Genomic DNA, 26,044 nt, shown 5'->3' with positions numbered 1-26,044 from the left:
AACAAAGAAAAGGGGCACAAAAGAATTGCAGGCGGACAGAAGGAGAAGAAGGAAGGAGCGATGGGTAATTTGTAGTGAAACTAGAGCAGGTCACTCTTGGAGGGCAGTAATATTCAGTATGCTGCTCCACGCTCACAGGCACACTCAAACACACTCAGGGCAAGTGTGACTCCTGTATTCAGTACTATCTTCCAATATAGCTCTCTCACAAGTTAATGGCACAGACTCAGTGCAAAATGACACTTGCACATGCCACTTGCCAAAGGTAAAGCCATCTCCATGGTTACACAGACTTCGGTGTCCAATTAGATAAGAGCAAAAATGACTTGAGGTCTAACCAGAAATTAGAGTAGGTTACACTTCACCAAAAATATACATCTACCTTTCAGAGCTGCTTAGCAACTTCATTTCTAAAAAAGTGACAAGCAACACATTTAGAGAAGAAGCTCATCAGGAAATATATATTATTGTAATTCATTCACATGCACATGCACAGTGCATAGGAATGGCAGTAGAGCTATGAATAGGCCTAAAAGAGGCAGTTAGTTTGCTGCACTGTTCACACTACACAACATGCTGCCTTGTGTCAGGAGTCTGAAGTTGTGGTTTTGATGGTGACAAAGGAGTCACCAACTACAAGGTCTTTCTCCAGGAGGAATCCCCAATGCGTCTGATGTTCGAACTGGAGCACTTGCTCTAATATCTAATATTGCTGTGGATAGGTTTATGGTTGAAAACTTGGTGCATTTGAAACCGACTTTCAAGGGTGCCTTGCGCGTCACTATCAAACACTGAAGGCTGTGACAACACAGACGGAAGCAGCGCCTTCTCCTCTGTCCAGGAGCTGAGCTTCGGCTCGCTGCTTTGCCGGTCCCAGCACAGCATTCTTTCCCCCCCTCCCCCTCAGCCCGTGTCTTGCGCTCTCAACTCCAGATATGTAGCTCCGAGCACTGAGCACCATGCAGCAGCATGCATGGGAATGAATGACAGTATTATAGAATAGCAGTGAGTCTAGCTGCTCTTTTTTCCTGCTTATACCTATATACATTGTTGTGAACAATCATGATTGTTCTGTGGGTCATATCATCTAGTTTGTCATCTGATGGCTTGACCTTTGTGAGTTGGTTCTGGACGCAGTGGAGAACTAAATGACACGAAGCAGGATTTAGGGCGCTTTCACACCAGCCTAAAGTTCGGTTGAATCAAAGCTGAGAGCACTCCCTCATTTGTTAGTTTGTCTGTGCAGGTGGGAATGCAGGGATTGTACTCGGGTGAGCACCAGAAGCAGACCAAATAAGCGGACAGAGACCTGGTAGAAGAGGGGGTCTTGGTCCGCTTCCAAACAAAGTCTGGTGCAGTTTGTTTGGGGTGAGAACGTGATCGGACCTGGGTCCGCACTAAATATTTTGGACCAACCCAGCTCCTGTAGGCAGCTGCGTGATTTATGTAATGATTAACTCCCTCCCCTATCACCACAACAACAACACACCAGCATGAGTCACCGTAGATAAACCTGGAGTAGTAATGTAATAACAGAAGACCAACGGCAAAATCAACCTTGCAGTTGTCTCTCCATTGTGACATCACTTGTGGTGGGTGCGTTGTCTGCTGTCACTTTGTTTACATCAGCATTTGCAAGAATGGTAATTCTGACCAATCATGAAGGAATTGTTGGGTCTTTGTAAATCATTAATAAGTCATGTGTGGTCTATTCTTAGTCTGTAAAGTGTCCTGAGATAATGTTTATGATTTGACACTGTAAATAAAATTGAATTGAATTGAATTGCCCGCCTCAGACACATCTGACCAATGAGTCAAGTGCTTTTTTTTCTTTTTTTTGTCCCAAACCTTTATTGATACGTAGTGCAGCTACATGTTGGTTCACATCAGCATGACATCGACTGATTCGGACCAGATCTAATGAATAGGTGTGAAAGCAGCTGGAGAAAAAAAATGCCTCTGGTGCACACAAGGGAAGTGGACTAGAAACAGACTATCAGGTGTGAAAGTGCCCTTAGTTCAACAATGTTCTGAAGTTTGATAAAACACACAGGAGTAGCCTATATATAACTGACAAATTACAGGCTTGAGCAGGTAAATGATGTAAAGAGATACGAAAAATGGGAAGTAATCCAAGGTGTTCAGAGTGTTGTCTGAATGGAATGTAATAGAGAGTTATTTCACAACACAATATAGAAACTACACATCTAGAGTTCTTATGGGGAGAAAGGCTCTTCCCATTTACAAACGTAGAATACTGGAGATGGAGACCGTTGTGCACCTGTTTGATAAAACACTCTGGGTTGTTCTTTTCGGATATGCTGAACTAATTTGGTTTCCTCAGGAATGTAGACTATAAAATATATATTGATTTCACAGATGCACACTGCTACTGCTTGGTTTGGAGCCTTACTATTCATTCATTCACTAGAAGGTTGCACTCAATGACTTTTATTTGATTACATTGTTTTTATTTTTTACGTCTTAGAATATTCTCAACTGAGGGTCATTGAGATATATGAGAGTTTGTTTATGCAAACACTTGTTTAATCAGGCTTAAAGATATAATTCGTAAGATTTTCATCTATTTAATTGTCTTGAAAGTTACTTTCTATCAGTGAGTTAAAACAATGGTGATCCATCACATGACCCACTAATGAAAGCACTTGTTTCCGATTAGCTGATTATTCCAATCTGAGTGTCTATGGAGACATTTCCTCTCTAGATCTAAATAATCCGTCATGTTTGTGACACTGCTGACAGCAGTTGGTCTGCTGGTGGAGCTGGTCACTGCCGGTTATGCTGCGTTCACTTGTACTCGGAAATCTGGAACTTCCGACTTCTGAGTCAGGCATGTAGTCAGGGCAGAAGTGTAATAGGAACATATGTGTGTTTGTGTGGATTTAAGAGGGGAACAACAAGTATAGATGTGAATGTGTTTCAATAAAGAGGCCGCTAGAAGCAAGGTATCTCAATTCTTATAGATGACAGTAACACATGAGACCACGCCCCCATTCTGGGGAAAACTAACAAACTTCAACTGGTGGTAAATACAAATCCTGCTGTAATCTGTCCTGATTTCACCTATTTTAGGTTAACCGGTCTGGAAACCTCCTGCAGTGGCTAACGTGAGTCAGACAGACAGATGTATTACATTGTTGCAGAGCGATCATCGGCGTTATATGGAAAGAATCAAAGAGTTAGAAAACGTTTGTCCAGTTTACCAGAGGAGAAGTGGGTAAAGGAGCCACTCAGTGTCCAGAGGTGACATCCCCACACATTTATCCTACCTCACTGAATCAGCAGGTAATGCAGAACGATGACAACGATCCCTTTCTCTGTCCTTAATATGCTGTGGTTTTAGTTTAGCTCAGTGAAAGAAAACAAACAGCCAAGGCTTTGTCCACCTGAGGTTTAATGATCTTTCTCTCTCTGACACACACACTCACTGCCATCTTTCTGTCATCTTTCTGCCATCATTCTATCAACAAATATGGAAATATTACTTGTATTTCCTTAAAAATAAACAAATTTGTTTTTATAAACTCAGTACTCACTCCTGTTTTTCCTATTAGTGCCTATGGAACACTGAGGTCTTCTCCTTTGTTTTCACCGGAGAGGGGGCGTGGCCTTTTACGTGACGCTGGGTTACTGTCTTCCATGGATTATGACTTTAAAGGAAGAGTTTGATATTTGAGGAAATACATTTACTCACTTTCTTGCCCATCGTTATATGAGAAGATAACATTCTCATATCTGGACAGTGAATATGTAGCTGGAGCCAGCAGGTTTCCCTAGATTAGCATAGCTAAGCCTGGATGTGTAGTTGTAAGGTTAATTAGACACTGAAAAAATAGATAAATTCCATGTGTTCAATGGAGGTGTACCATAGACATAAAGACGGAAGACTCGACAGCTGACAAAGAAAAGCCAAAGCATCTGGATCGCCCCCTGGTGTCTGGCTGCAGTATAGACCTGTTCAAAGATGTAAACATAAACATTCTAAATGTTTCCTAATTTATTTCCTGTTTCAGTGAATGGGAATGACATCAGCTGACAGGAAGTCAACAAGTACCAAGGCTGTTGCCTAGCAATGAAATTCCTTTGAAAAGGTTTTTAGGTCATAAGTCCCGCCCCCACCATGGTAGCAGATGTAACATGAGCCTGAGTATAGAAATGAAAGTACACATAAAATACCATTTTCTCAAAGGTAATTTTAGGTAGTTCTTATCACACTGATGTTTGTTCAAGTGTTCATTTTTTGATAAATTTTTTAATTTGTTATTTCTTGCTGTGATCGACTCTGTGAGTCAATGTCTGATCAAATAAAGGCAATATTAGTTACATTTCCCTTTGAATCTAAGTGCATGGTTGTTCAGTGTGATTTTTTATTGTAGTGGCCTTGTCTGAACTTGCCTTTTACATCAGCAAGTGTTAACTGACTTAACTTAAATGTTTAAAAGATGTGTTTTCATAAAATGCTGGAAATATAATATAAAAATATAATATTGTTGTTTAACAAACACGATGACAGTTTTTGTCTCTTCAATGGCCTCCTGTGTAATACATCAGACGGGAGCAAACTGTCCCAATCACCACCATTATTGCACTTTTGGCTGTTTTTTGTGGCCCTACTTTCCACCTCAGTGTCATCACTCCAGGGTTGGAACCCTCATTAATCTGTCTGTGACAGGGTTTGTCAGCAAACCTCCACGGAGAAGTAGAAGGAGGAGGAAGCACACACATGTCACTGCTGATATGAGATAGATAGAAGGTGTGTGTGTGTGTTACAAAGACAGAGAAAGAGATAGTATGTGTGTGTGTGTTTAGAATGCATTTTTATTTGCCTGTCTGTGTCCTCAGGTTATTTGTTGCTTTCTCTTCCTTATACTCTTTCTTGTCTTTGTCCAAAGGTGGCATGTCACGTCATCTCACACACACACACACACACGCACGCAAACACACACACACACACACACACACACACACACACACACACACACACACACACACACACAGTTTCCTTTACACAATATAATACCTCTTGTGCATTTTTTCCCATCTCCCACTATCCCATTTTCCCCTTTAGTCATAATCCTCTGCTATTACATCTACAGTATTTGTCATGCTAAGCTTTGGCATTATTTCTGACCTGAAGCTCTTCCTTACTGTAGAGAGTTTGTGAGTGTTCCTATATGTGCGGGCCCATATTTAAGTCTATGTCTCATTGTATAATAATTTCAAACTTGATAAACCAATGAGCATATATAAATAGCATGTGGTCGTGGTTGTGTGTGTGTGTGTGTGTGCGTGTGTGTGTGTTTGCACACGAGTATGCACACGTTTTGGGTTTTACAGGTTTAACAGGTTTTTAGCTTAAGAGCAGCAAAACTAGGGGTTCCTTTCATTCAAAAACATAAAGAAAGGATGATTTAATAAACCTGAAAATAATGGTGTGTGTGTGTGTGTGTGTGTGTGTTTACTTTAGGTTTTCACCACTGCATCATGCAGCGCTCAATGGGAACCTGGAGCTCATCACTCTGCTGCTGGAGTCACAGGCTGCTGTCGACATTAGAGACCAGAAAGGTGAGGAGGAACAGGAACACACACACACACACACAAACACACACACACACATACACACACACACACACACACACACACACACACACACACACACACACACACACACACACACACACACACACACACACACACACACACACACACACACACACACGTTAAAATAGGCAAACTACTGTATACACACAGCAAAAAGCCGAGGGACGTGAGCTTTACACATAGAGAAAAAGCTGTATGTGTCCTTCTTACACATAAATACTTACTAATCAGTAATATTGTATATATTGGTGTGTGAAATATTCAGCCTGTATGCTCATACTACACGTGCGTGTTTCTGTGTGCAGGTATGCGGCCGCTGCACTACGCAGCCTGGCAGGGGAAGGCGGAGCCTATGAAGATGCTGTTGAAATCTGGTTCATCTGTCAACGGCCAATCAGATGAAGGACAGATCCCTCTCCACCTGGCAGCGCAGCACGGCCACTACGACGTGGTGAGTCATAGCAATTCTTACAGAATCAGCTCAAGTGGAGGTTTAGGCAGGAACATGAAGTTGTTTGTGCCACAGATCAGCTGATTATTAACTATTTTCCCTGTAACCTAACTGCACAGGAATCTATCATCATTAAAATGTAATTCAGAATACTGTGGGTCTGAAATAGCAGCAGTGGCTGCCACAGGCTGAAAAGATGTATTGTTATTAGTGATTGTTGGCACCTTTAAAGCAGCAAATTTTTATGGTAACAATGAATAAATGGACTACATAAAGGGGCCCCTCATAGTGACAAACCAACATAGAAGTATTACCCAACTCTACTGTTCCTCCTAGTTTCACACAGCTTTTTTTTTTTTAAGATTCTTTCCTTGGCAGTTATACGCCCCTCTTATATAGGACAGACAGGAAATGGGGTGAGAGAGAGGGGGACACATGCAGCAAAGGGCCGCAGGTCGGAGTCAAACCTGTGGCCGCTGCCTCGAAAACCACCGGCCGTCCCTTTACACAGCTTTTTAACCATCTTTCAGGTTATGTTTTGGTTTTCTCACCCGCAATAACAGACATACACAGCTAGCAACTAGCTATAAATATAATATTTCCCTCAAGAGTTGGTAGAGACCAAATACAGTAAATATTGGACATTCTTCAGGTCTGCAAATCAATGCTCTATATCTGCTGGATATGTCAGCTTTTTGCTAACATGTTAGCCACATCAAGCTGATACGTCAGTGTCCACAGCTTGTTTCTTTTGTCCCCAGAGTGGCCAAATTATTGTATAGTTATTGTAGGTTTAACATATATAGCCTGATAATCAGACTGAGTTCAGCTCAGTTTGTGGGTCCGATGTGAGATCTGCTGCTTTGGCATAGACCGCCTGGAAAGCCCCCTCTGACCTCTTCTCTTAGACAGAGATCTCTGCTGGACAATGTCAAACACCACATCAGTCTCAAAGAAGCTTTGTAAATATGTGTACAACATGAACACAAACTCAAAATCCTCCAGTTTCATTAGAAAGCCTTTGGCACAATCCAATGTGTCATCATCCATGGTCTTATCTGCAATGATCTTCTCAAAGGTCTCCAGGAGGGCATCAAAATTGTTTGCCACAGTGCTCACTATCCGTGATGTAAATTTGATCGAATAGGACAGAAAACACAGCTGATGACTGGAATTGTGTGGCCAGGACACAGTCATATTTTGCTAATGTTTCTGTAAACTCCCTGTAATTCCCTTTGCCGGATGATTCACCACTCTCATCATGCCCCCTAAATGACAGCTCCTGAGGGCCAAGCAAGGAAGTCACATCAATAAGGCGGTTTAGGAAAGCCCTGTTTTGTTTGACTGTTTCATTATGTTTGGCTACTTGAATGCGAGCACCTTCATTTATTGCATGTTCACCCCTGACTCTGCCCAGGCAACTTAACCTTGCACATGCACTCACATGTTCATTGCTTTTTTCATGCCTTTTGAATGCCCTGTCAAAGTCAGATAGATCCCCAAAACCCACTTTTTACCAGACAACACATCCCTGAGATGGTTTCATCAGGAGGCATGGCCAACAGTACATTTTATTTGTGACAACACTTCCAGTCAGCCAGCTCACCTTGTCATACCAGGACACCTGAAAAGACCTGTTACTTTTCACCACCTTTTGCACTAAATCAATCTTAGGAGTTGACCTGCCCTGCTGTTTAACGTAATTTTCTCTTCGTAAGGAAGACTATCAAATGGCTTCGCCAAAATCCGGTCGACAACATTCATATTATCTGCCACGATGTGCAGCTTGCTAATGCTAGCAGCTGGAAGTGTGACCGTCTGTGAGTGTGAGTGACAGGGGGAGAAGCTCCGCAGCTGCCGCTGCTCGTTGGGGGAAGAAACCGCAGAGTGACAGAACAGAGTCGCCAAACACAAAGCCTAGCATTTATCAAATGAGCGTCTAGTTTGGCTGCAGTGGAACAACCCGCTCTACGCTTCCCCATTGAAGTCAGTAGAAGCTGAGCGTCAGACTGTGTAAAGAGCTGTGGAGCTGTGGGGATGAATGAGAAGGAAGTTACCTGTGATAAGTAGCTGATTCTGAACAAAAGATGAAGACTTTCTAGCGCGGATTTAGTCAAAGAAATGTACACACAGCAGTACATATTTCAACACTTTTTTTTTTGGGGGGGGGGGGGGGGGGTATGTCTTGTTCTTATTCAGTGAGTGCAATGGACACTGTCATATACAGTACATGGTGCCAATGTTTCCTGTGTCAAAAATGTCAAAAATACAATAAAAACTGTAAGAAAGACAAGTTAAAGTAACAAAACAAAACACAAGAGCTAATGGCCATTCTATTTTAAAAGCTTTTCCAGCTAAGAAAAAAAACAATCTGGGAGAAGCACTGCAGTGCTGCTGCAGGCTTACCAAAACAACAACAACAATGAAATATAGCAGACTCACTACAGCAGCTAACGGACCCTAGAGAAGAGCAACCATCCGCATTCACAGGCTCCAAAACTGAAGAACCACTGCTTCTATTGGATTAAATAACCATGATTTACACATGCTAACAAACTGGGGCTGAAGAGTCCACCGCTGCACCCAGAATATGCACAGACAAAGAAATGCAAAAACTTAAAGAGACCACAGATTAAAAAATTAATCATCAATCATTCAGCAAGGTACAGAAATGATTTTAGAGACATTTGCTTTCACAACTAGTACGAGGGAATCATTTGGCCAATTCTGCTAATTTGTGCCATTTTAAGGTGCATTATAAAGTACAATGAACTAATTCCTCTGGTGGGAATTTATCCTCTAAGCTTTTCTTTTCACTGGTGTCACAGTGCTCCTCTAAGGTCATTATACGGCGACATGCTGCTGTATTTAACTCAACAAAGGACAAAAATGTGCTTTTTCAATAATTATACAGTCAACCTATAAGTAACTGACTCATTTCCATAATGTGATCTCTTTGGCAAACACAAGGTAAGCTTACAAAACATTGATTTATTGTGCAATGATGTGTAGGGCACTTTTTAGATGGAAATCCCCCGCTGATGTTTGTCTGCTCAGCCCTCTGTAGTGCTTTTGATTTTTAACAGAGCGTGACATGTTTTCTGAGCAAGCATGTGCGCTTTGTTAATGTGCCTGTCTTTAGGACTGTTTTTGCTTGTTTATGCATTGCATAATTATGTCATTTTCTCCTCGCAATTTCCGTGTGTGTGTGTGGGAGAAGCGCTCTTATCTTACAGCAAGAAGGTTGTGGGTTCAAATCTGCAGGGCGCCTGGGGCCTTTCTGTGTGACGTGGTGTGTGAGTGTTATGTGGGTTTTTCTCCTGGTGTTTTTGGTTTAATCCCACATGTCCAAAGAAATGCAGCTGTTCACTAGACGATCTTGCAACATTTCCAGAGTGTGCCCAGCCTCAATAACGGATTAATGGATTTTTGTATATAGTTTTTTTTCTCATGTCGGTGTTTGCTTGTGTGTGTGTTTCCTGTCTCCAGTCGGAGATGCTGCTGCAGCACCAGTCCAACCCGTGTATAGTGGACAACGCAGGGAAAACACCTCTGGACCTGGCCTGTGAGTTCGGCAGAGTTGGGGTAAGAACTTATAGTTTCAGTCATTACTTCAAAAACAGCACCTGAAGACAACCTATAGAAATGATCAAGCGTGTGTGTGTGTGTGTCTGTGTCTGTGTGTGTGTGTGTGTGTGTGTGTGTGTGTGTGTGTGTGTGTCTGTCTGTGTGTGTGTGTGTGTGTGTCTGTGTGTCTACGTGTGTGTCTGTGTGTGTGTGTGTGTGTGTGTGTGTGTGTGTGTGTGTGTGTGTGTGTGTGTGTGTGTGTGTGTGTGTGTGTCTGTCTGTGTGTGTGTGTGTGTGTGTCTGTGTGTCTACGTGTGTGTCTGTGTGTGTGTGTGTGTGTGTGTGTGTGTGTGTGTGTGTGTGTGTGTGTGTGTCTGTGTCTGTGTCTGTCTGTGTGTGTGTGTGTGTGTGTGTGTGTGTGTGTGTGTGTGTGTCTGTGTCTGTGTGTGTGTGAGTAGGTGGTCCAGTTGTTGCTGTCCAGTAACATGTGTGCTGCTTTGCTGGAGCCCAAAAAAGGAGACACCACCGACCCCAACGGGACATCTCCTCTCCACTTGGCCGCCAAGAACGGACATATAGACATCATCAGGTACACACACACACACACACACACACACACACACACACACACACACACACACACACACACACACACACACACACACACACACACACACACACACACACACACACACACACACACACACACACACACAGGTTCATCTCTCACACACATACCATTTATAATTAATCACTACGTTTAAATGTCCTCCTGAACTTGCTTCAAAAACAGAAACAGGGTTCCCACAGTCATGGAAAACCTGTAAAAGTCATGGAATTTCAAAATGTATGTGTACATAAATATATATATATATATATGACTATATATATATATATATATATATATATATAATATTTACATATCAAAAATAAATGATCAGTTCTGTTTCCCCTCATTCTTGAAAGCCATTCCCAGAATGATATAAGTGCTTGTAAACCTTTGTTTTTCTTTTTATTCACATATTCAATAATAAAAGATAGAAAATGTTGCTGTTTATTTTCATACAATATAATTAACACTTGGAGTAAAGTATTTTATCCTATACAACACTATACAGTTCTGGGCATGTTATTCATTGTGAATGGTCATGGACATTTTATTATGAGTCCTTGAAAAGTTCTGGAACATTTTTTAAATTTAGTTCTGGAAATCTTGTATAGAACACAACAGGGGGACAGTATGATCCAAAGAAGTGAAGGGATAATGGAGCAAGTGTGCAGTCACACAGTGAGGAACGATGCATCAGTCAGATACTCTTAAATATGTTTTCAGACTGGAAACTCTGCACATGTGCATGATGGCACTCTGTCACGCTAAATGCCAAGTCATTCTAATCTCATCTCGACGGAGATGTGTGTCTAATTTTGGTTTATGTGTTTGCAAAAGAGCATCATTGCGAAGTGACTTTTGTTGCCGTGGTGATGTCAAAATTTGGCACAAAGCTCCTGGAACCCAGCAGAATAGTGTGCCACGGCAATTAAACACACACCACAAAGTCTATGTTTCCTCTCAACCACTTTTTTAAATAACTGGGCTGTAAATGTGCGTGTGTGTGTGTGTTTGTGTGTGTGCCTAGCAGACTCAGAGGGAAGGAGGGAGACACTGAAAGATGAGTGAAGACTGTGACTGAAAGAGGAGAAGAAGAGAGAGGGGCAGAGAGAGAGAGAGAGAGAGAGAGAGAGAGAGAGAGAGAGAGAGAGCAAGAGAGAATAAAGCCTGTCATAGTTGATAGAGCAGAAGAAGTGACACTGATAGATGATGCTCATTAGGCAGAGCCAGCAGTCCGTGGAAGACACTCTCTCCCACAAACACACACCCAAACAAACTCTGACTGTTTCAGCAAAAGTTAGAGGAAAATGAAATGGTGTTTGTTTACAAGCTTTTTGTTTGTTTGTTTTACAGTTGCCTCGTGTCATCTGATCTTTCAAACTCATGTCCTTTTGTTTGACCCTGTCATTGTACGCTGTAGTGTATGCCTTAGTTTTGTGGGCTGTTAGGGCTGGGCACTGTTCAAATTTGAATCTGTAACCCCAATACCTGGATTCTGGTGCCCAGTACCCTTTTTCTTTACTTTAAAATATAATTTTAGTTGTTTTGTTGTTGTTTGTGAAGCACTGCACTGTATCAGCCCTGCACCTGTCTCCAGGTTGGGGCTGTGGTGGCATCACTGACCACATAGGACTTTGATCTGAGTTTCTGATGGAGGTGTAGATTGTAAAGATATTAAGAGACTTTTCATCTCCTTTTCAGTTAAACACATTTAGCAAATCAATCTCTGCTGCACACCTTCAAGTCAAGAAGTATTGAAAGACAGACTCACACATTGCTGCTTTTGGTCATTTCATGAGATTTGTTGGCATTTAAAGAAATAAAAGTAAGGACAGCCTTATCCTCTGGACAGGTGCAGTAAATCATGATTTCAATGGATTTTCTTTCTGTGTGTCCTTTGACACCTCACTCTCTTTCTCACCCTCTCACCTCTTCGTACATTTTCTCTTTCTTCTACCCAGACTGCTGATCCAGGCAGGTATCGACATCAACAGACAGACCAAAGCGGGCACTGCTCTGCATGAAGCTGCCCTATGTGGAAAGACTGAGGCAGTGAGACTCCTGCTGGAAGTAAGTGGAACTTTACTGAAAACGTCCCAGTACTGAAGGAGAATTACAATGTAATTCTGAACACTTCATGCTAAAACCTCCCCTGAATTTAACTGCTGTCTCCACTACTGTAAAACATTATAGCTGTGACCGTAACACTTGTAATGTGATTGTTACAATTGTTGAACGTGATGAGGCTGCCTGTTTTCTCTGGTGAATGAGTAGGATGTGGAACGAATGAATATTACATATATATACAGTATCGTACATATGTCAATCAAAGACTCTTTCTGTCTTAAAATATCAATACATATAAAAAATGTTATTAAAATAATATAAAATAGGTTTTACTCTGCTACTACTGTTTTTCCTGTTGTCAGTATTGCATTAAGTTTCACAGTAAAACGTAGTAATACAGTAGATGCATTACATACATTGGGAGACAGAGGCCTATTTGAAAATCCCTACAACCCCATGTGATAAAACTGAGACCCAGTTATGGAAAAACAGTGCGAAATTGCACTGCAACAGAGAGATGATGTAATTGACCCATTTGTACTGGTGACATGGAAATGCCACGGGGTTAATGAAAACAAAAGAGGCAATGTGTTAATGACCATGTGAGAAACTTACTTTAGTTACGAGTCTTTGCACTGAAGCATCTCCAGACTGAAGTCAGCTTTGTTCAGATTTGGGCCGTCTCAGTTAAGACATAATAGGTGGCTGCGGTCATTTATAGCTCCAGGCGATGAGCAAGCATGGTTTATTTTCTGTTGACGGCATGGTGGTTAGTAGTATGACAAAAATCATTAGATGAAGCAAACCGGATACTGTGTGTTTGGATTAATTGCAAACTGATTAATAACAAAATAGAAAATGAAACCACTTTCAGATTTCAACATGAAACAAACAAACAAGATAATTACATTTAAAGTCAGCATACCAAACCCATCCTCTTTTCTCTTCTACAGAGTGGCATCAATGCAACAGTGAGAAACACCTACAGCCAGACTGCACTGGACATTGTCTACCAGTTCACTGCAACACAAGCCAGCCGAGAGATCAAACAGCTGCTGAGGGGTAGGATGGATGGATGGATGGATGGATGGATGGATGGATGGAATATATGAAATGTGTACATGATTTTTGTGGAAAAGCTACCATGGAGATGTATTGTGGTCAGATAGTCCTGGTGTCCCCCAGGGAACAGTCTTTGGACCCATTTTATTCACCATATACAAGCTGCAGCTAGAAGAGATTCTCAGTAGTTTTAGCAACATCTCCTATCATTTTTATGCAGAAGACATCCAGTTATATTTTTCATTTAACCCTGATGAGCCTCATAAACATTCAATGCTGAACAACTGTTTCAATGCACTTAGGAACTGGATGGCAAAGAATTTCTGCAATTAAATGCTGACAAACAGAAGACTTGATTTTTGTCACTAATAATCTAAAATCAGTGATTAGGCAGAACCTTGGTGCCTTATCCTTGTCTTCTAGACCCATTCTTCAGAACCTTGGTGGTATTTTTGACTTCCATGAATTTTGATGCTCACATTAGAAAGCTGACCTAAACTTGTTTCTTGCACCTAGGAAACGTTGCCAAACTTCAAGAAATTAAATGGAGATGTTAATGCTTTTATCTCATCACATTTGGACTACTGTTGTTTCCCTTTGTACCTGTGTCGTGTTCTTACTCAAGGAAAACCAGACTGCTTCTAAAAGTTTAAAACGTTTATTATAAAAACAGCAAAGAATTTTCTGCTTGGCCAAGGACTCTCTCTGGGGTCAGAAATCACAGTCACACTGGCTTTCAGCCAAGCTGTTGCTGCAACCAATGGGCCAGAAAAGAGAGCAGAGAGCCGTCCCTTCACAAATAATTTATACAGCAGTAAAGTTCATTTGGTTGTTGTGATTGGTTCAGAATGCTGCTGAGGCAGTCCCTGGTTCAGGCTTTGGAATGTCATTCACTCCCAGACTTGCTCTCATTCATTCACAAGTTGAATTCTCCGCTCCCTGGTCACACGGTTCCTCCAATGAACAGTCAGCTGCTGTAGAAAGAACACTCCGTATTCTACAACTTCCCCTTCCTGGGGTGATGGTCCCCTCTCATCTGACTGAGTTTACTGAATTGTCTTAGCTTTAACCTGGAGCTTATCAGCAACATCCTTCAATTATGTGTTAAATTGACAATAATGTTAAAGCATGCTAAATCATTTTTATTTAGCTCTATACGTACACAGTGAGTAATAACAAAACTTCAATTATATTGTGACAAAAATAAACACTTCATGTTTAAAACTTCCCACACCTGCCTTAATAAATCTTCTGGACTCCCATTTTACAAGCAGTACACAGTGTTGCTACTTTGCTTTTAACGCTCCAAAAGATCATGGCCAGGCTCCGCAGTATATAAGGGACCTTTCTCAAAAATAGTGATGGTTTAGAATTCTGGTTTAAAGAGATTCTCCATAACTAAAACTATTGTATTGCACATGGTGTAAACATGATGCTGTGAATTATAGAATAATGTAGGTTACACTTACTGTAATGTACAGTATGATTAACTGTCTCTCCTGCTGTCTCTGTCCCCCAGATGCGTCAGCGGCCCTTCAGGTTCGGGCTCTGAAGGATTACTGCAACAACTACGACCTGACCAGCCTCAACATCAAAGCAGGAGACGTCATTACGGTAGCACACACACACACACACAAATTAGCCTTGGCCAGCAAAAAAGGATCATAATGGACAGACACACTGTTTTAAATTGAACCTTTAGCCCCTTTAACCTGCTAGCTTTTTAGCTTGTGAAACAGGATACTGATGATGTTATAATCATATGAGGTTTTATCACTTGAGGCTGCTAAAATATTGCTTAATAAAACTCATCACTAGTGCTGAAGTAAGTTAGTTGATCAGTCAGAAACAATTTTTAAAACTGCTTAATCGTGAAATATGATCTCGCTCTAGCTTTCTAGTCCCTTTGATATCAAATTAAATTGCTGTTAGGCCTGACTTGAAATTTTTATGTACATTTTTCATTACTCTGACATTGTATAAACCAAACAAGACTCCGTTAATAAAGAACATAATCCGCAGATTAATTCATATTGAAAATAATGATCAACTGCAGCCCTACATGTGATGGGGGATTACTGATAGACATGACTTCATATTACAGTAAAACACAGCCTCTTTCCCTGCAAATCCTCACTCTCACTCCTAGGGTGAGCCACAGGTTGTGCTCCGATGTTGCAGATAAATCTAAACAGATGAGACAGAACAAATGTTTTACCAGTATTACATAATATTTCAGGTAGCAGCCTCAAAGTGCTTGGATAAATGAATCACATAACAGCTGGTTGGTTGGTTGAACATCGCCCTGACAAACATCTTGGATGCTGAATTAGCATGGAGTGTGAGAACTGCTCCTTTGGTCAAATTACTAATGAATATGCAAGAATGAGTGGTTTCAGCTTCCCTCATTTACTACAAATATGTTCAACAGAAAAATGGATTCACTTGCTACGTTGCACTTCAGCAAGCACTCATGAATATTTATGAGTTTCTAAGCAGCCTATGGGTACTTCATACTGTAATAAAGAAGCCAAGCAGTGCATACTGCAATCCTCCCTTAGGGTCTGAATGAACAATTTGGCTTTGCTGCTGTCTGACAACAGGATCTGTAGACATAGTTTTCACTTCAAACAACATTCTTTGAAGGTTTTTAAGGCTTTTCAGTAATCTTTGGAATGCTATAAATAGATTTAAATAATATTTTTAAACCAGCAGACAGTTTGAGGTGAGAAAATTAAACCTAATATTGTTGTCTACCTGACAGGTTTTGGAGCAGCACCCTGACGGACGCTGGAAAGGCTGTATACATGACAACCGAACAGGAAATGACAGAGTGGGCTACTTCCCCTCCACCATGGTGGAGGTCATCAGCAAGCGCACAGGTGTGTGTGCCCTCCTATGTGTATGTATGTGAGTGTGTTGGAGTTAATAATAAGCTGGTTGTCTGGAGAAGGTTTCATGGGAAACATTACACATATTTGGACTAAACGCAGAAGAAGACTTTGGAGAACCTCTCCTATGAATCCTTACATCTCATTAGTTAACGTTCCCTGCACTAATACGGGTGAGAATAACATTTTTATCAGAGGATTTCATCTCAGTGGGAGCAAAGACATTTGAGAGTCGGCCAGCAGCACAGAGGTACCAAACACCCAGCTGTCATCCCTGTATTGCACAAGATATAATCCCAGAAAAATGCTTGCAAACTACAGTGGAGATCAAAATTAGAGAACAACTATTAAATACTCGATTTATTCTGAAATGCTGTTATTTTCATTGTTCATAATTTGATAGAATATTCTCTATCAAGTGTGTCTATCCCACTGCTGTACTAGCATGTTTCTAAATAACCAAGGCATTTCAACAAAAACCTTTATTTTGTGGAAAAAACAGTGATCAACATTAGAGAACAGTGTTCACTGTGTCAGAAGAGAAGATTTCAACAATGTTTTCTTCTCTAGGATTAAAAAATGAACAGGAAGTGTAGAGGCCACAGCTTTGAATGACTTCAGCACATCTGCTCCCACAGGACATCACTAGTTTCTCACACTGCTCTGGTTTGATCTGGGTCCATTCTGACTCAGTCTCTTCCACAGTTCACTAACTTGAGTGGGTTTCTTACACATTACTTTGTTACCAAGGATTTTCCAGAGATTCTCTATGGAGTTTAGATCTGGACTCTGGTCTGGACATTTCATTATTTCAATATTCTTAGCTTCAGTGAACTGCTTCACCCATTTTTCAGTGTGACAGGGGGCATTGTGCTGCATGAAAATTGCAGCTGATTGGGAGATAGTTGCAGTGAAGTGTTGCATGTTGCTGATGGAGGTTCACATAAACATTTGCATTCACCCTGCCATGGAGTTGTACAAGAGGCCCAACTCCTGCTGCAGAAAACATCCCCCAAACCATGACACTTCCTCCCCCAGAGTTAACTGACTTCTTTACACTTTGGGTTCAGTCTTTCCTCAGTCCTACTCCCAACATAATGTTTCCATCAGACCCAAATAAACTGAACGTCCTCTCATCACTGAAGTCACTCTGGACCAGTTCTCCTCTGTCCTCACAACATACTCCTCAGCAAAGGCAAGTGTAGCCTTTTTATTCTTTCTGCTGAGAGGTCTGGTCTCTGCAGAGTGGGTTTCAGTCACATTAGAGCAGCTTGCCATCTTACAAAGTAACCAGGAGAGCTGCAGATGAACAGGGTGTGTCCAACAATGAAGTCGACTGTCACCAGGTGCAGATTAACTCCAATAACTGGGAGGAATCTGAAAGTGTTCTCTAATTTTGATCACTGCTTTTTTCACAAAATAAAGGTTATTGTTGAGGTGCCTTGGTTATTTAAAAAAAACATGCTAATACAACATTGGGATAGACACAATGGATATTCTATCAAGTATTTATTAGTTGTTCTCTAATTTTAAACTCCACTGTATTTGAACTTGCCCTTCCACAAGATTTTTTAACAGTATTACTCCTGTTAAAGATGTACTCCGTAAGATTTTCATCCAGTTAATTGTATTTTAAGTTCAAATCTATCAAAGAGTGAGTTAAATCAATTGTGATGAAATCACTTGTTGCCTTTTTGTCAAATACCCCAATCTGAGTGTCTGTGGCGACATTCGCAGGCTAGATGTAGATAAGCCGGCATGTCAGTGACGCTGCTGACAGCAGTTGGTCCGAACCGTCAGATCCTTACTGACAGTTATGCTGTGTTCACCCGAGTCAGGCTTATAGTAAGGGCAGAAGTGTAATAGGAACGTGTGTGTGTATGGATTTAAGAGGGTAACATATAGGGGACGGACTAGAAGTAGAGAGGTGAATTTGTTTCAATAAAGTTTACAAATGAGCTAAAAAAAAAAATTCAACACACATTACCGTGAATGGGACATGGTCTGCAATTACATCTTACTGCTAAAGATGCCACTAGAACCAACATATCTCAATTCTTATGGAGTACAACTTTAAGTAATGAGACACCAGAATCGTTCACACGGACCTGGCTGATCAGTTCTTCAGTTCACTTCAGTTCTCCTTGCTGATGCTTACAGTAGCACTACCTGCTAAATAATAGTGTGTTCAAAGTTTTAGAAATACGCGTATCCCTTTTCTTGCCTAGAGTTAGATGAGAAGATTGACACCACTTTCATGTTTTGCACTAACTAAATATGATGCTATACTGCAAGCCTCCAGTTAGCTTAGGTTGGCATAGTGTTCACTGGAGCTCAGATGTGTGCGCGTGTAGCTACTGTATAAAGAAATGTTAACAAGTCATATCACATGGTCCACAAATACAGAAATATTCATCACATGAACTCTAATGTATCCAGTTTTGAATGACAAATTTGTTTGCTTTAAATTGAGTAATAACATTTTCTACACTGTCCATACTGACACAATCTTATAACGTTAGCCTGTATTGTGTATTCGATATTTTAACTTTGTCACATTTAAATTGATTAAAATAATACATTCTTACATGCTAGTTTTATGTACATGAATGCATCTAGATGCCACATTTTTCTTTAATCTACTATGACGATTTAACCGTACTAGACTAGAATAAAAAAAAATAAAAACGTGGACTTAGTAGACCAAGTGGTTAAGCGCCTGAGGGGTTGAAAAGCTGTTGTGGTATTATTGCATCTAATATTGTGGTATATTACATTATGTCTGATGTATTTGGATCAATAGGGAACCTAATGTGATAGGAACCTATATGAATGGGAGTTTTGATATAGGGAACACTTTCAGAAATTAAACGTGCTGTTATGATGCTGCCACACTTACAATTGAATTGGTAGTTAGTTAACAGTCGGCTTATGCTTTTTATTGTGTAGAAAACACAACAGTTGTAATATTAATTCATTTTACCTCCAAAATGCATAAAAGCTAGCTGTTTCCATCTGTTTCCAGTGTTTGTGCTAAGCTAAAGTAACCGACGGCTGTTGGTAGCATTATATTTACTGTACAGATGTGACAGTGGTATCAATCTTCTCATCTAACATGCCGAAAGAAAGCTAATAAGTATAATTTTTAAAATGGCAAACTATTCCACCAATTGCTCATCATGTAAACTTACAACAAAGTGTATGCTAATCAAGTCCAAGATCTTCCTGGGTGGCAGTTATAGTTTTGGTTTTATCTCTGTGTTTACATTACCTGACATCCAAGCTGATTAGCTTATATTTCAACCTCCTTTATTCATTTTATATCACTTTAATGAGCTTTTACTTCTCTGGTGAGATCGACAGAGCACATTTACATCCTTCCCGTCATCTCAAAGTGTCACTGCGCAGTCACAAAGAGGCTCAGATGTTTTTATCTGTGTATTGGTGTATGTCTGTAGGTCTTTTATCTCTGTTTGTCCCTCCGTTTGTCCCTCTATAGTATTATGTCTTATATGTCTCAGTCTGTATGCCTGTCTTTCTGTTACTGTCTGCTTCATCCCCTGTGATCAAAAAAAGTCTCACGCACCTCATCCACCCATTTTCTCTCCTCTCTCCTTTCTGGTCATCATTCATCATTCTTTGTATTAACTGTTCAGCCTATGAACCACCATGGAACCTGCTCCAGGTCAGGATGATGCCTTTGAGGCTGCCTCTGTCCTTACATTCAGAACGTTATATAGCAGCTGTGGTTACAGCACAAAACAGCTGGGGCAATCCCACTCAGCTTGAACAGCCATACTGACTAACCACTGCCAGGGCACACACATACAAACACACACACACAAGCACGCACGCACGCACGCACGCACGCACGCACGCACGCACGCACGCACGCACGCACGCACACAAAATTGCAGCTGATTTAGAGAACGTTGCAGTGAAGTGTTGCATGTTGCTGATGGAGGTTCACATAAACATTTGCATTCACCCTGTCATGTAGCTGTACAAGAGGCCCAACTCCTGCTGCAGAAAACATCCCCCAAACCATGACACTTCCTCCTCCAAATTTAACTGACTTCTTTACACACTTTGGGTTCAGTCTTTCCCCAGTCCTACGCCCGACATAATGTTTCCATCAGACCCAAATAAACTGAACGTCCTCTCATCACTGAAGTCACTCTGGACCAGTTCTCCTCTGTCCACACAGTAGCCTTTCGATTCTTCCTGATGAGAGGTCTGGTCTCTGCGGAGTGGGTTTCAGTCACATTAGAGCAGCTCGCCATCTTACAAAGTAACCAGGAGAGCTGCAGATAAATAGGGTGTGTCCAACAATGAAGTCGACTGTCACCAGGTGCAGATTAACTCCAATAACTGGGAGGAATCTGAACGGGCATACACAATTTTAGACCTCACTTCAAGAAAGGGTCTGACGGAGGACGTGGGCCCTAGTCTGGAGTTCTGCTCGACTGGGACAGAACATAGACTTAGACTTAGACTTCTCTTTATTGATCCCTTATGGATGACTCCTGCAAGGAAATTGAGTTATTGAGTTGAGTTTGAGAAGTTATTTGCATAGCAGCGAGATAGCTCGTTAGTTTGCCAAGTGCACTATTTCATGTTATGGCCCTATGACCAAATTAACGCAGTAAAACACAATACATCTTTAAGTAACGTGCTCATAAGTCACAACACTAGTATGTTCATAAAGAGGACATTTTCATATGAATTTGCAACATTTGTGTGCTGAGCTAAATAACCTATTTTGGGCATATCTGATGAATGATATGGCCACAAGTGGCGTTTACCTTCTGAGAGAGGCTGCTCGTGAGCCAATAAAACACAGCTTGATATGGCAAGTGGAATCCTGTTACCTATGCATTTTCTTGTATGCTAGTGGCTAATGACATGCAATAGAACATACTGATGGGATGTGATGAGTCATTTCCTGTGTCACAAAATCAGACTGAAAGACACATGTTAAGAGTAAAATGTAGCTAACAGTTAACAGTCCCTGGGGCAATCTCTTCTTTCACGGTGCATCACTTCCCTGCCAGCTCTCCATAGAATACATTTCATTTTAACGATGCTCATTAGTTTGTCAACACCTTCTCTTCTTCCTCCTGCCTTCAACATCAACTGTGTCCTTCACCACCTTTGATTCCTTTGTTTAATTTTGTAACTTCAGCCTTTGTTTTTAATTTTTTCTTTTTTCCCCCCCTTCTTTCTTACGTGTAATTCTCTGTTTTGTCGTTTGTTTGTTTCGTGGCGATGGTTCACTGTTGGCTGGTTGTGTGTGTGTCGGTGTGTCGTCACGGTGGGTGTTATCTAGGTTTGGCCAGCACAGTCATTTGCACTCAACAGTTTCAAAAGATACCGCTGGTTCCTCCGGCGACGGTTGCCCCTGCCAACGCGGTAGTCAACGGCAACGACACCACGTTCCATCAGATCCATATCCTGCCTCCACCGCCTCCTCCTCCACCACATTCCCATCAGCCACTGCTTCCACTTTTCACTTCCTTTGGCTATAACAAGTCGCCCGTGACAAGCCCACAGGGAGACACCCCCACTGCCCCAGGTACATGCCCCCTTTTTCATTATTTGTAGTATTATTCTGATTATTATTATTCTGGTTATTGTTATTATTATTATTATTATTAAAGCTTCAAGAGATGCTTTCCTCTGCCAGTATAAAAACTCTGATTGGTCATGTAACATTCTAATTGATGTTTTAAATGTTGTTCTAAGAAGGCATCCATTGAAGTTTTTGGTTATGGATCATTATTTATGTAATTCTATATGTTGCTCATACAGTATAACTTTTCTTTTTCTGTTGTTGCTGTTGTCATCTCCATTCCTAAGAGTCTGAGGCAGCTTTTAGACAGGAGTATAATGTGTTCACGACCCTGTATGGTTATTGTGGAAATGAGAGCTTACTCAGTGGACACACACAATGAAAGATGAAAAGAGACATATTTCTTGGTCAGTGCACTAGGGCTGTCCTCGTTTACAGAAATTCTTAATGGACCAGTCTCACATTGCCAGACATGTGGTGGCTACAGCTTTGTCCCAGCACTGTACATCTGGTGAGCCAGACTACTAGTTGACAATCAACTACAACCCACCAATCAATCTTCAGTCAACACGATTTTGTCGACTAATCAATTCATTGATTTAATGTAGTGATCTGTGATCTGAGATGTGCCCAGAAGTTTTTTCTGGATTAAGTCGTTCAATATGAGAAAGAATTAAACAATTACTTGAATATGAATATGGAGAATGATCAGAACACCACCATCTAGTGTCTCAAGATCGTAGTCGCGAGAACAAAAAATAATTCCAGCAGTCTGTTTGCCAGGTTGGTCAGACCCATCCCAGTAGCTACAGGAGACCAGAGTCTGTTTGAGCCTGTTTGAACCCGTCTCCTCCAGCAAATCACACCATAAAAACAAGTATTGCAGAGGAGTTTGACTGACAGTTACCATTAGCTGTTAGCGTTAGCCGTTCCGGCTAAGTAAAGATGAAAGTGATGTTAGCGATCAAGGAGAAACAAAGCCAATTGGGTGTTTTTTGAATAAAAACATCTATCTGATCAGCCCAAGACACAAAAGTGTTAATGGGCTATTACAATTGTAATCCTTGAGATTTTCATCAAATGAAACCCCATTTTGGATTCTATTTATGATCTGTAAAACTCTATCTTTAGTAGTTGTGTTTGTGAATTAATGTTACATCAGATCAGTTTCATTTTTATCATCTGAGTCAGAGTTAATCAAATAAGGTTTTTGAGGGCCAAGGCCAAGTGATGGGTTTGGTCACTGCTTTAGCATTTCTGTCAGTAAGAAAACAGCTTTGTAGGAAAGAAGAACGGTTTGTGAATTTTCTTTGCTAGTGAGGAAGAATATATGTCAGGTGTTGGTAGGACAGCTCACCGTGTTACCACAGACCTCTGTTAACCTGAATTGCTTTGTGCTTTCAGTGAAATGCCTTGTCTTTTTTTTGCTGTTCTTTTGTTTCCTACCTCCTTTTTGTTCTTTCCTCTTTCCCCATATATCACCTTTTTCCCAGTCACTAAGACAAACCTGCTAGTTTCTTAAACACACACACACACACATTACACAGAACCCTCTCCTGACCAGACTTGTACAATTGGTTTATTTTGTTCTGTCCTGCCTCGTCCTGTGTGACGTCTGATCATTTTACCACCACTTTTACCTACCCTGCACCTATACCCTCAATGTGTTTGTGTAAGAGTGTGTGTGTGGTGGTGGTGGTGGTGGAATACTAAAGTAAAAATAGAGCGTCCATACCAGGCTTTATATGGGTGAATAAGTCCAGAACTGTTCTGAATTTGCTGAAACACAGTAAGTTATTAGTTTGAGTAAAAATATACATTTGTTTTCTGGAACAGTTGTTGCTTTAATGACGGATGAAGTTTATCAGAAGTTTAGAGAGAGATGCTGCTTTAAAGGAAAAGCTGTTCTGACATTAACGGGTGACATTTTCTGTCTATTGAAAATAATGCAATAAGATATTGTCAAGTGTTGTGTACAAGACCCAAATCCATTGTTAGAAAATGTCCCCCAGGATGTTTTGCAGGTAAGGTCATTACTGACTAAACTTTATCCTCTGTGAATTGGAGCCTTCACTGGACAGCATTTTGTTTCCTCCAGGAGAATAAATCCCTTTAGATAAATCTACTGTTATAAAATAAGTCCAAAAATGTGAATGCATCAAGTAAAGAAAAATGTGATGCCTCTACCTATTACTACATCAGGTCAGTCTAAGCCTTGATCATATTGGTTGTAAACTTCTCTTTTTTTAACTCACAAATGATTGAAGTCAAAGCAAAGGCTGCTCAGAGTCCTTTGTTTGAGGTCACCTGGAGGGATGCAAAATGGCCACAAGAAGGAGCTGCGGCATCACATGAAAGCAAATAGAACTGTGTGTGTTTCTCTGGAGCACTGTTGGTCACACTTATAAACCATTTATAAACCCTTATTAAGATGGTTATAATGGTTTATGACACTCTCCAAATGCACTACAGCAGCCCCATTCTGACAAGGCTTACATATATAATCACACACATATGGATGTATTATATATGTATGTGTATGTACATTATGGCATATATGTGTATATACACAGATATTCATGTTATGGATTTATTTATGTACTATGGGTATATAAATGTTTTCATATATCTATATATATATATGCTGTATTTTTTCTGTGTATGTTTGTGTGTGTGCGTGTGTGTGTGAGCATGTGTGTGAGAATGAAAGTGCAGTGTGTAAGTGAATATGAAACTTATATGACCTTTTAAAAACCCTTCCTTCTCCGCCTTTACCCCGTCACCCTGCTCTCTACTGGCCCCTCTGTAATTGATGTATTTTCCGCGTATACGTTTGGAATTAATTAACCGCACTTTACCCTTCTTAGTCTGAAAATATCATTACAACAGCTGTCATCTGCAAAAGTCATCTGCAGTGTAGAGTGCCAGTCACTAGTGAAGTGAGATACATTGCATGTGTATTTGGGTTGATCAAGATTAGATAAGATTAGGTAAGGTAAGGTAAGAAAAGACAAGAAAACCAAAGATTAGATAAGGTGTAATAAAGTAAAATTGGATTAGATTAAATATAATGAAATAGGATAAGATTAGTTAAGGTAAATTAGGTTAAGAAAAGCAAAGATAAGATACGATTAGATAAGATGAAATAAGATAAGATAAGAAAAGATAAAAAGATAAGGTTAGGTAAGGTAAGATGGCGTCTGATGAGGTATTGATCCCGCACTGGGGAAACTTGTTACAGCAGCTCAAAAGTTTAGAAAAGAAAAGAGAAAGGTAATATAAAATGAAATAAGAAAGAAATAGAAATAAGATAAATTAGAGTAGAATGATATCAAATAGAACACAGTTGAAGAGATTAAGATTCAAAGAAAACAGAACTAAAGCTTTATACATTAAAGGAAGTAGCAGTTTCCAAACTATATATAAACAATACAACATATTAACCTTATATGAGATTGACATAGCTATGTGACAAATTTTAATGAATTAAAAATACCTAATATGTTATGTATGCTAATGTTCTTTTCCTCAGTGTTTTGTCATAGTGTAACATTCAGGTTTAGGGACACATAAAATCTAGTTTTGAGCCTAACATTAAAGCTGCACTTATCAATATTTTTAAATGAACATTGACTATTGAACTAAATGACTACGTGTAACGTAGAGGGGTCGCTTGTATGTATGAACCATAGACTGTATATAAAGATGGGCGACAGGTCTCCACCCCCTCAAAGGTGAAGCCTGAATATCCTGGCTATGGCGCTGCCATCTTGTAATTTTGGAACCAGAGTCTGCAAAGTAGTATCCACCTGACCAATCGCGAGTCACGAATGTTTCACAACGTTTTTACAGCTTCAAATAACTTATTAAAACTTAACTTCTCAAAAAAAATGTTTTTATTTTAAGTCTACTAAAATGTTTAAAAAAAAACACATCTTTGGGAAAAAACAATTATTTGAGGTGTACTTTGAGTTTTTAGATGGCTACACTTTCAGCAAGATGTGAAGCTATCCTTCTTTATAAAGTCCATGGTATGAACCGACAGAGACTTATCATTGGACCAATCAGAATACAGACAAAGTTACTTGGTTAGCTGGTGAAGATAGTGTAGCGTATAGCAGCTAAAGAGTTACATATTTTTCTCATGAGATGGCGGTGACCAAAGTGGAGCTACAATGAGAAGGAGTATTCAACTTTTCACC

The 26,044-nt window shown here is 40.4% G+C and overlaps 1 protein-coding gene across 1 annotated transcript in view; it reads left to right on the top strand.

Annotated features, from left to right (window-relative positions):
- The window catches only part of caskin1 (CASK interacting protein 1), a gene marked incomplete at its 5' end in the record, with an annotated part of 126,199 nt that overhangs the window by 78,308 nt on the left and 21,847 nt on the right, over positions 1-26,044 (top strand). Inside the window, 9 exons of the mRNA XM_083932074.1 lie at positions 5,489-5,586; positions 5,928-6,073; positions 9,563-9,658; positions 10,099-10,229; positions 12,212-12,320; positions 13,271-13,379; positions 14,899-14,993; positions 16,144-16,261; positions 21,600-21,845. Coding sequence (XP_083788200.1) covers positions 5,489-5,586; positions 5,928-6,073; positions 9,563-9,658; positions 10,099-10,229; positions 12,212-12,320; positions 13,271-13,379; positions 14,899-14,993; positions 16,144-16,261; positions 21,600-21,845 — 1,148 coding nt within the window. The remainder of the gene's footprint in view (positions 1-5,488; positions 5,587-5,927; positions 6,074-9,562; positions 9,659-10,098; positions 10,230-12,211; positions 12,321-13,270; positions 13,380-14,898; positions 14,994-16,143; positions 16,262-21,599; positions 21,846-26,044) is intronic.

Source organism: Echiichthys vipera, assembly GCF_963691815.1.
Source record: "Echiichthys vipera genome assembly, chromosome: 17".
Lineage (NCBI taxonomy): Eukaryota > Metazoa > Chordata > Actinopteri > Perciformes > Trachinidae > Echiichthys > Echiichthys vipera.
The sequence above is the reverse complement of the archived record's forward strand: the minus strand, read 5'-3'. Positions and strand labels throughout refer to the sequence as shown.